The 12,500-nt window shown below is 36.3% G+C and overlaps 1 protein-coding gene across 5 annotated transcripts in view; it reads left to right on the top strand.

Moving 5' to 3' along the window:
- lrrc1 (leucine rich repeat containing 1) overlaps nucleotides 1-12,500 on the top strand; it is an 88,517-nt gene that overhangs the window by 51,622 nt on the left and 24,395 nt on the right. For 2 of the 5 annotated variants that reach the window (XM_073919545.1, XM_073919544.1), the window contains exons 13-14: nucleotides 3,267-3,409; nucleotides 5,729-5,848. In XM_073919545.1, the coding sequence (XP_073775646.1) occupies nucleotides 3,267-3,409; nucleotides 5,729-5,848 (263 nt within the window). 5 annotated transcript variants of the gene reach the window in all.

The raw sequence follows: 12,500 nt of genomic DNA, 5'->3' as shown, positions 1-12,500 counted from the left end.
TCTGAAATCACCTAATATTCAAGTATGTACTCCATTTTAAGTTTGAATTACTACACTACTGTTAATATAGTAGGGGAATCACATCATCTCTGAGACTGACGGATTTACAGACGTTGAGGGATTTGATGCTGACATTCTGCACCCTCAGTCTGTTTTCATGAGTGGGTTATTTTGTAGACGGAGGGTCAGATGTGGCAGAACTTGATGAAAGTCCAGTGTGCTTACAGCAGGGTTGTCCAAACTCTGTCCTGGAGGACCGGTGTTCTTGAGAGTTTAGCTTCAACTCTAATCAAACACACCTAAACTAGCTGATCAAGCTCTTACTAGGTATTATTACAAAGCTCCTGGCAGGTGTGTTGACAAAGTTGGAGCTAAATTCGGCTGGACACTGGCCCTCCAGAACCGAGTTTGGACACCCTTGGCTTACAGCATGGAATAGCCATCACTTGGATTAAAGAAACAAATAAATAAAAACCTATTGCTGTTTCTGAGCGGCTCAGTGGTTAGCGCTGTCACCTCACAGCAAGAAGGTCACTGGTTCCAGTATATATTTTTATATAATATAAAGTTGACCTCTGAGGCAGTTCAGACCTGTTGTGTGATTTTCTGGTGTGTGTGCTGTGGGTTTATCTGGGCTTCAGCTCACCAGTAGCGTTTGCTGATCTGAGGGAATGTTCAGGTGTTGAGCTGCTCCTTATATCTGTGCACACACACACACACACACACACACTCCTGCTGCCAGAGCAATGGGGGAATAAAGAGGCTTATCTGCTCTGAGCTCAGATCACTCACATACACGCACGCACACACACACACACACACACACACACACACACACACACACACACACACACACACACACACACACACTTGTTGCTGTATACCAGTTGGGAACTCTCACTGACCTAATGATGTTTCTACATCACAGATTTTAATCTAGGATTTCAGGAATCTTTTAGGATTTCCCAAATCTCGACGATCAAATCGTGGCTGAATTGAGCAATAAGGATTTGATCTTGGAGAGTTGCCTCAGCTTACCCTTAGGGCTGGGACACACAATTTTTTTGTCCTAGCCCTATCCTAACCCTAACCCTACTAAATCAATCTGTTCATCCAGCTTAAAATCACAATCCCAGGGTATCAGTGGGGTCTTAAAAGCCTTCAATTCTAAAAAACAGAATTTTAGGCCTTAAAAAGTCTTAAACTTATTGAATTATTGGGTTGTAGGTCTTAAAACTTTTATTAAACAGCTCTTAATTATCCTTTGTCCATGTGTAGCTACCTAATCTGGCCAACTGCCATCCAGTCACCAACATCCATCTCAAAACATTTAGCTTTTTGTTTATAAAATGTTTATTTGGCATAATGGTTTAATTATTATTAATTATTTAACATTTGTTTAAAAGGTTCTTATGTATATACTGCTCAGGGCACAGACTTTTGCACATAAATTTAGTTTATTAATGATTTTAAATAATATTTATATATATTTTTAATTTTAAAGAAAGTTTATGTTGAAAAAAAGTCTATGAATACAACTAGAGCTTGCTTGTTTTGCACAATATTTAAGATGTTTTGCTGAGAAATATATAAAATATTATTTTTTTAATTATTAAATAGTTTTTGTATTATTAAATTATTATAATTTTTTAATAGAGCAAAAAATATATTTTTAATTTTGTTAATAAACATATTTTTGTTTACATCTGGACTAGGGCTGGGCCAATAAACAATATTATATCGAATCGGGACAAATTTTTCAATAGCAATGCTAAGCTCTGGACTTTTTTTATTCTAGATTGATCTAAGAGCCAATCATTTAGCAGAACTCTGCAACGATGGGAATCTAAAAGTGTGTTGATATTGGAAATGTACTGAATTTTTGGCCATCAGAAATTTATCAGCCTAAAATGTTTTGCCCTTTAATGGAACCTCTGATTTTGTGGCTTCAGTCATTTTTGTTTACTTTTTTAAATATAGAAGTCAAATATTTTTTGACTTCTTTGATATTTTGACTTTTTGACATTTGACAAATAATCAAATATCAGTCAAATATTTTTAAAATATTTGACTGATATCAAAATGTATATCTTTATCGTTCAATATGGAAAATAATTATCGAGATTGTATTTTTGCCATATCGCCCTGCCCTAATCTGCACCATTAAAAAACTCCATAACTTTTAGTCCTGTCTGAGTGTTAAATGTCATTCATATTGAACAAACACTGTAATAAATGGATCGTTAATTGTTTACTCTTGTTGGTAAATGCATTAAAGAGCCCCTATAATGCATTAAGATTGCCATATATTGGTCTCCGTCAACAGGCTGGTACGCATGCAAGGTCAAAAACACTTTCATTGTCTTATAATATGCATTTATTTTACCTAATTATGCCAGCGACTCCCATACAGTTTTCCCCAAACCCCTCGCGGTGATTGGTCTGATGACCCAGTCTGTTTTGATTGGTCGACTGCGTTCAGCAGGAGACAGAGAGAAATGTCCACCAGGGCTTATCAACATTGTTGAAGTAGTCAGAGTGTATGTGTGAGCCCAATGTCGGAGTGCAATAAAGCAATGCAGTTTAACACCCGCATATTAGTCTACTCTTAACCATGTGTTCAGTATTAATTCACACAGCAAAAGCTGAACTATTTTTAAGTTTGACTTAAAAATGTCTTAAAGTGAACTTTAATTAAAATACCATTTTTTGGGGGGGGTTTTAAAGCTCCTAAATTCATGTCAGGAGGCGTACGGATATCCCCTGGAGTGAACACTATGATCTCTCCTCACTGAACTTAAAAAAAATATCTGTTCTCCAAGCTTTAATTTCTTCAAAACAACCTAAAAGTGGCGTAATTGTGTGTGTGTGTGTGTGTGTGTGTGTGTGTGTGTGTGTGTGTGTGTGTGTGTGTGTGTGTGTGTGTGTGTGTGTGTGTGTGTGTGTGTGTGTGTGTGTGTGTGTGAGTGTGAGTGTGTGTGTGTGTGTGTGTGTGTGTGTGTGTGTGTGTGTGTGTGTGTGTGTGTGTGGTCATGTCAGGTCAGTGCAGCTGACTGTCAGACTGGAGGATTGTTTCTCGGTAATCTTGTGACTAAGACTGGATTTGAAACACTGATCTTAAAGCTCTCTTTCCCTTGAACACACTCCTCACTGCGCCTTCCTGAAAAACACGTGCCATTTTATAGCACCTTATTACAGCTACTATTAGATAAGAGAATGTGTGTTGAAAGCAGAGGTGTGTTAATATGTGCGTGTCTTGTGTTCAGGTTCAGATAATCTGGCACGCTGCGGGGCTCTGGAGAGTTTGGTGGAGAGCAGCATTCTGGACGACACGTGGGACGATAAAGCTGCAAACCGAATGAGCACCATCCGCTTCATGGAGGACGATGATGATGAAGACGATGAAGAGGTGAGCAAACTGAAGATCTGCAAGGGCTCATGAGTGTTTCTGGAGTTTTCAAAAGGCCTATTCCAGATATTAAGGGTGTACTCACACTAGGCTTGATTGTCTTGAACCGTGACCAGGCGCGATTGTTCCCCCTCTCCTCTCCCTTTCTGCCGCACTCGCACTGCATTTGACCTTCCGAGCCAGAGCATGCTTACATCATCGATGATGCGACTGTTCAGTTTAACAGAATAGAAGTGTTCTCGCTCCGCACAGTGGAGATTGCTTTAGTTATATTGTTCTGTATTGTCAGATCCACTACTTTTGATGCTCATAAATGAATATAAAAGTCCTGGTGCTGGAAGAATTAGGAGGTTTGCTGAAGGCGCAGCTGAGGGGTTTGGATCTTTAATAAACTTTGACAGTTTGCGTTCATTGAACAGTAAGAATGATTAATGAATCCATATGAAACCATATGTCCCTTAAAAGTGACGTCTTGTCTTCAGTTTTGGGCTCAGGTGCGTTTGCACCCACAATACAAGCATACCGTGACAAAGCCCTTGCACACCTGATCCAACCGGGGCTGGACCTGATTCAGAGTAATCACACTTGTCAAACAAACTAGGAAATGGGGGTCAAACGTGTGCACACACACTTAAATTCAAGGAATTTATATATATATATATATATTATTTACAGTTGAAATATTAGCCCCTCTGAATTAAAAAATTAAAAACTGCTTTTATTCTAGCCAAAATAAAACAAATAAGACTTTCTCCAGAAAAAAATTATCATATGCAGTTGAAGTTATAAGCCCCCTTCGGTTAATTTTTTTTTAATTTTTATTTTTTCTTCTTTTTAAAATATTTTCCAAATGATGTTTAACAGAGCAAAGAAATTTTCACAGTATGTCTGATAATATTTTTTCTTCTGGAGAAAGTCTTATTTGTTTTATTTCGGCTAGAATAAAAGCAGTTTTGAATTTTTTATTAACCATTTTAGGGACAAAATTATTAGCCCCTTTAAGCTATATTTTTTCTCGATAATCTACAGAACAAACCACTGTTATACAATAGCTTGCTTAATTCCCCTAACCTGCCTAGTTAACGTAATTACCCTAGTGAAGCCTTTAAATGTCACTTTAAACTGTGTAGAAGTGTCTTGAAAAACATCTAGTAAAATATTATTTACAGTCATCATGGCAAAGATAAAATAATTCAATTATTAGAAATGAGTTATTAAAATTATTATGTTTAGAAATGTGCTGAAAAAATCTGCTCTCCGTTAAACAGAAATTAGGGAAAAAAATAAACAAGCGGTCTAATAATTTAGGGGGGCTAATAATTCTGACTTCAACTGTATATAAATTAGTGCCTGGCAAAGATTAATCACAATTTCTTGCATCCAAAATGAAAGGTTGTTTTGATAATATATATGTTTGTGTACTGTGTATGTTTATTATGTATATATAAATACACACATCCATGCAAATAGTTGACTTTTTTAATTTTAAAAATTAATTTTTATATTAAATTATATATACATTATAATGTGCATATATGTATATGATGCAAATTATATATACATTTAAATATCTATGCAACATTTTTTTATGTAGTTTTGTTTTTATGTACAGTTGAAGTCAATTATTAGCTTCCCTGTATATTTTTATTCCCCAAGAGAATATTTTTTTCAACACATTTCTAATCGTAATAGTTTTAATAACTCATTTTTGAAGTTTTCTCTTTGCCATGATGACAGTAAATATTATTTGTCTAGATATTCTTCAAAACACTAGTATTCAGCATAAAGTGACATTTAAAGGTTTAACTAGGTTAATTAGGGTAAAGTTAGGGTTCTGGAGACAATGCAAAACTAATACTGCTTAAGGGGGCTAATAATATTGACCTTAAAATGGGTTTAAAACAATTAGGAACTGCTTTTATTCTAGCTGAAATAAAACAAATAAGACTTTCTCCAAAAGAGGAAATACTGTGAAAAATTCCTGAATCTGTTCAACATCATTTTTTATATTTTAAGTAGTTATGATGCTCCCAAAATAATTCCAAGACATAGCAAAAAATCTCCACAGATTCTGTCTGGCTCTAATCATTAACCGGTTGTAAATATTGTTATTAACAGTTGTCCCCAGATGTTTTGTTCTTCCTTATTGTTCTTTTTTTAATATTTAATTTCTCCTCAAATCTCTTAATAATCTGTCAATTCATTTCGGCCACCCTCATTTGGTGTGTTAACTTGTTTTTAATAAGTGTGTTAATGAATTATGTTGCATATGCTGAGTTTTAAAGAGTGTGTTGAGGAATTGTGTGGTGTGTTTTTCAGCGGACGCTCCTGCGACGGGCCACCCCTCACCCCGGCGAGCTCAAGAACATGAAGAAAGTGGCGGAGAGCATCCGAAAGGACATGAACGCCGCCAAAGGCCTGGATTCCAACAAAAACGAGGTCAATAATGCTGTGGATCGCGTGACCACGTCTGTGTGACCAACATGTCTCTCCCCAGTGTGTGTGTGTGTGTGTGTACGCCCCAGCCATTCCTCTCTGTTTCAACGCTGTCCCGGAGCCCCCTTTATCCAGCCCTGCTCACTTCATCAGGAACCCAAACACACGGTGCCTTGTTTTCTAAAAGAGCAATGATCCTGCAGAGGAGGAGCACGTCTTACTCTCCACATCCACTGCTTTGTTTGCTTTCCTTCTCCTCACAGGTAGTTGCACTACAGTCTTAGCCTCTGAATCTTTTAATATTGAAAGTTATATATATATATGCTCTATTTTTTTATTTTTTTGAAACACTGGGTGCTTTTCTTTCTTTCGGTGACGTGTGGAAAAAGCCCCGATATTTCGGACCTACTGATTATTATTATTATTTTTTAATTATTGTATAGTTGCTTGTGAATATTGACACGTTTTTATACATACATATATAAATATAATAATGGCAGCTCAGGTGGTGTAAATTTTAGAAAGAGAAGCCAGTTTTTCTATAATCGCCGAATTCTTCCTTAATTTCCCAATTCTAAAGCATTCGAACAAAGATTTTCAGCATTGAATCGAACACCAGCGGCAGCTTCTGTATTTCCTCTTCAGGTTTTCCGCCCTTTTTTAATATAACTGTGTGTTCAAAATCAGAAAGGGCTACACACTCCAGCATATCCACATCAGCTTCCCGCTTGATTTTCTTGTCAAAGCAGGTACAATACAACTTTATAAATTAAGGTAATGGTCATTTTTAATCTTCAGCTTTGGTTTAGGCTTTTATTTCTTCCTCCAAGTGCCGGAACGCACTTTTAAATCCGACGCTTTCGTTTTAAGTATATGTGTATGGTACACTACGGACTTCATCTTCCATTTTTGTATGTTTCGACTTGTATTCCGAGACCAACGGATGCTTTTTAATGTTGATTTTTTTTACTATCTTGTAAAATGATGAAGCTGCACAGAACACAATCTTAAGCAGGCGCTGTTTCTGGGCCAGTACGTTTATGACTTTAACCACTGAAATAATAAAATGACTTCATGAAAGAAACTCTTAAGATTCTTCATTTACTCCTTGAATGCTGGTTTATACTTCTGCGTCGAGTGATCGCCGTTACCCACGGCACCTGTCTTGCGGGTAGTCGTGCATTTATAGTTATGTGTGCTGCTTGTGTTGCTCTGCAATAACATAACCTACAGCCAGTTTCAGAAGTGTTATGTTCCTCTGTGTCGAACTTCTTTGCAGGTGTTTTGTTTTTTCTGAATGCTACCTTAATGTTACAAGTAGCTAAAACTCGCTCATTCAAAGGCGGAAGCCGGCGGACGTGCAACAACGTAATCTTAAGGTAAACACAAGGGACTCTTGTAAACACTCACACCACTGGGCTCGCGGCTCTCAGTACCGCCTACACCTGGCACAGCTACCAAGCCGACCAATCACAGAGCTTGCGCTATGCATTGTTGCGACATGTAGTCAGCTACGGCGAGGGCTATGCGATTGGCGGAGGTTGCACCGAGCCATACGTATGGGCTTGACGCAGAAGTATAAATCCGCCTTAATACTCCAGGTGTTTGATTAAACAGTTTTGGCAAATAAAGAGGTAAATCTGTCAATATTTACTCTGAGATGTGTATAAGGGCTGCACAATATATCGTTTTGACATCGATATCGGTACATGTGCATTCGCAGTATTCGCATCAATGGCATTGTTGTTGATCAGCGATGAAGACCCGACAGTGTTATCTTACATTACATTTGATTTTTCAATAAAAGTGGTGGGACAAAATAGTAATACGCTGATTTATCATGTTAATTCCACCCAGGATACATTAGCGATGTAGCCAAGTATTGATATTTATTTATTCATTAATTATTATTATTATTTTAGGGGTCTATAATTGGGATAGGACAGTGGAGAACAGACAGGACAGCATTGGGTGCAGAGAAAGGGGAATGCAATGCAATGATCAGCAATGGATCTCAAGCCGGAAATCGAACTCTGGTTTTCGTGAGCACCATACGTCTGCATTTAACCACTAGGCGCCGACATGGATATTTATTTAGAAGTTCAAAAGATCTGAAATTATTCATCAGCTTTGCACTGTTATGCTGCGTTTACACCTGACAAGTGTCAAGCACAAGTGATTTACATGTTAAGTCATTGCAAAGATGCGAATAGGCGTCCTGCGCACCAACTACAGTGGACATTCGCCCAGTGTTAACCAATCTTGAGCTTGCTCCTATAGGGCTGTGATTATGACTTAGTGCCGGTTGTTGGTGTCCCGAAGGGAAATCCTTTTGCAGACGCCAGTCAACAGCTCATCAAACTGGGCTCGGTCTGAAGCACTTCTGAAAGCCTCCATCATCCAGGTATAGTTTCTAGAGGAGTTGATGAACTCAGAGCTGGGTGCACCTCTGAAAGGATCTAGTGCACTCAGACATGGTGCCGAACGAATATACACCGTTTTTCAGCCTTCCTAAAGTGCATAAAGCACAGCTACTCCCTCAATAAAATCCATGTTAGCCATTTAGCAATGAAACTAGAGTCACCTGGCTGACAGACGCACTGCCCACGATGCGAATCCGCATTCATTGTGAATTTGACGCACGAACGAAGCAAATAAACTCAAAATGTTCACTCATCTATTCACGTACGAATAGCGCAATTTATTAGAGCGTTCCAGGGCTGATGTGAACACAGCATTACCGATCGAAAGGGGATCGAAGGACATGTCAATGATGCAGTTTATTAAAATCGATATCTAGTTTTACAACACAATACGATATTATCATGATATTTTGCCGCCGATAATGATAGATGACAGTGCCAGCGATATACAACAATATGCCATGATCTAATAAAAAAGTGCGTCTTATTATTTTTTGATGCATTTTCCCCTTCATTTACAGATATATTGTGGATGTTTTTCTTGCGGTATATTGCTGACATTGTGATGTGTCATGATCTGGAGCACAATATAATACCGTATTATATTACTAATACTAATATAACAATCTAAATATCCAACACAATCTCACGGCAATTTGTAACTTTTTGATTTAGAGGTTAGTTCGTATGAATTCGTACGATCTAATTTGTACATTTAAGAACGATTTGCTCATCACCCAATGACGGTTGGGTTTGGGGGTGGGGTTATGTGCCACGCCTCCTTTTTAAATTCGAACAATTTCGTACGACTGTACTCGTAAGAATTAGCCCCTAAACTGACAAAACATAAAATACTTTTGTTTTCTCGTAAGATCAGATTTCGGACTATTGAAATATCTTATTTATTAATGCTTGCTATTTGTTCGATTCGCTCCGCTACAAGATTATTACAATCCATCTACATGAGTGATTTCATCTCATATAAAGCTATTCAAGACATCTGTTGAAATACTGTTCGTATCGCAATGTATATCCCAGAAAATATCAAATATGGCAATGTCAGATTTTTCCCATATCGTGCAGCCCTAACGTGTATGCTGTTATTCATTGCTTTTTATTTATTTATTATCTCCAGCTTCAGCTCATCGTCTGTCCACCCTTGTTTGTTTTCTCCTCGCTGGTTCCTCTGCTCGCATATGTGGCTTTTCCTGCATTATTTCAAATGATTTTTATATGTGCTGGTTTTTATCAAATGATGAAATAGTTTTATACGATCAGCTTATTTGGCTCCTGAAACATTTGAATGCATAATTATTACACATTTTGTGATTTATGTTGATTTTTTTTTTTTACTATTTATTTCTGCTTTTGAATTGCATTATGGGAGCTTGATCTCTCTTCCGACATCTTTGAACATTGAAAAGTTGAAAAAATTGACTTTTATTAACATTTTTAATAGTGTTAAGTGATATATTGTGTGTGTTGGTGTTGTATATTACACAACAAAAAACCTTGTGATAAACTCCAGCACATTTTATGCTGTTTTACAGACCTACTTCTCTAGATATTAGCTATTTCTTACATGTTATATTATTTTAAACCACTAGAATGTCAATAAAAGTCACTTAGATAGACTGCCGAGGGGAATCTTCAACATCAAAAGTGGACAGAGATCAACATCCCATAATGCAATCCCCAATCGTAAATAAACAGAAAAAACTTAAACATGGAAACTGGTAATTAACGGATATTTTTACAGTGTACGTCCACATTACAGTAAATTAACAGTGATTTTATGTTCACAGAAAGCATACTAGCATGCTAGTAAAATGTCTATGTTAGAGCTTCTGATCACTTTTGGGATGGTAGACCGATATATTTAGTTATACTCTTGACTTGTATAATGTTTTGCTTAAAATGAAACACTATGTGATTGTTGAGTTTTGAAGGATTTTAAATTGTTTTAAATGACAGTGAATGAGTATTTTGATTCTCGGATAATATTCCTGACAAGATTCAAGCAACGCGTAAGTAAATCAAAGGGGTAGCATGGCTAAGATGTATTGCATTGTTTCTTAATGTTATGTTTAAACATGCGTTGACGTCTTTGACCAAAGTATGAAATGCTCTGAAATGTACCCATAAAAATTGTGCATTGCTGCTTATTTGAATGATTATTTATTCCACAGGCTCATAATTCTGCAAGCATATAGAGTGGAGGGCAAAATTACAGAAGAATTTATGATTGTTTTTTTTTTTTTTGCATAAATAGATTATCTGTGCGTGCTATTGTTATAGTGTTTTACTAATAAGCCAAGGCACTTGGTTACAACTCTATTTTGTGGACAACAGTAAAATTAGAGAACAGCTTGTAGCACAAAAGATTCAAACTAAATTAAAGGCAAACATTTCTGATGGTTAAGAGAGTCCAAAATGAGTAGGAAGTGTTTAGAGCCTTGAATGATTTGCATGACTTATGAGGCTACAGGACTTCACTAGTCTCAAACACCACATGACTAGTTTCTCAGAGGACATCACTTGTTTTTTGCTAGTCTCCTGCTGCACATCTTTACCCATTGTATGTTGTTGGGGATGTTTTCATCCACTCTAGGGTGAATTTGAGTCTTATTGGTCCACAAGTTTCTCTGTGTTTCAGCAGATGTAATGATTATTGATGACTAATCCTATTTTGACGAGCATTTTGGGTAAATGCTTTGAAAATATTATAAAAATCAACAATATTCTCCTGAGAAAATACCCTTTGATTATGTTGGGGCTGTTTTTGCCCCACTGACTTGCATTATGATCACATTTTTTTGATTGCAGAGGCATGACAGCATATATTCTTGATTGTTGCTGGATTTCCGTTGGTAAAATGTGTATTTTTATTCTTGATCAGGTTTTTTTTTTACTATTAAAATCATGGCCAGCGTCTTACAGTGTACATATAAAATTCGGAAGTATATTCTTGTAAAACTGACTCCAATATTCTATTATTTATTATATACTGTATATTTTACTCTGTTCATGCTAGTGTCCTCACTGACAGCAGAGCCGAACATTATTTAATATTTTTACCACACACTAAGTTGAGGTTTCATCATGTTTTCTGTATCTCTCCTTCCAGAGGTATGACTATAGGATTTCTTCAGATCAATCATGGCTTCCAGTAGACTCATCCATCCATAACAGTCTTTTGTTATAGTTTACCGACTGAATTCAGGCTTTTCTTTTCTGTACCAGGCCAGCTTTATCTTATTGTCAGGAGTGTGTTTTTATTTCTTTGAGAATCAGTTTTTCACAGATGAAGCAGCTTTGTTGTCTTTATTATCAGCAGGGTTTAATCTTCTCTTCTCTTGCTGCTTTTTAAACCAGAAGAAAACTGACTGAATTTCTGCAGTAAGCTGTTTGTATACAAAATCGCCCCCTATACAATAGTGCACTATTTGAGGGAGCAGCCATTTCTAGTACTGTCAAAAACCATGTTGGATGTTATAAAATATTAAGAAAGTGGACTCAATCAATCCCTCTATGCAAAGTAACAACGAGTTTACAACCCACATGATTGCTAGAAAGTTGCCATTAAACTGCACTGTGGGAGTTTGCGCGCCAAATTTATTCCCGCGTCTGACCACAAGATGGCGGCTAAAGCACAATCCTATTGGTACGTGGTTAAACAGAATATTATTTATATAAAATTAAATTATGTAATGTATTTATTTTATATAAGTAACGTTTTCTAGACATGACAGAAATCAAAAGTGTTTGTTTCATTGCTAACAGACAGCTCGCTAGTAAGAGCTATCACAGGTATATATATATATTTAAATATATATGTATACATATTTGTATGTATATATATTTATATATATATATATATATATATATATATATATATATATATATATATATATATATATATATATATATTTTATGTGTATGTGTGTATGTATGTATGTATGTATGTATATATATATATATATGTGTGTGTGTGTGTGTATATATACATTTATAAATATTTATTTATTTATATTTGCAAACTCCACACAGAGTATATAATAATATATTTATTATATATATTTGCAAACTCCACACAGAAATAGTAATCATCTGAACGTTTGACTTATAGTCTTTTAAGCACAGTTTTGGTATCGGCTTCTTTGAAAAGGATACATGTCTGCACCTGGACCTTGACAGATGAGTGCACACTCATAAAATGTTTTACCCTGAAT

This window comes from Danio rerio, chromosome 13 (genome assembly GCF_049306965.1).
Source record: "Danio rerio strain Tuebingen ecotype United States chromosome 13, GRCz12tu, whole genome shotgun sequence".
Classification (NCBI taxonomy): Eukaryota; Metazoa; Chordata; class Actinopteri; order Cypriniformes; family Danionidae; genus Danio; species Danio rerio.
The sequence above is the reverse complement of the archived record's forward strand: the minus strand, read 5'-3'. Positions and strand labels throughout refer to the sequence as shown.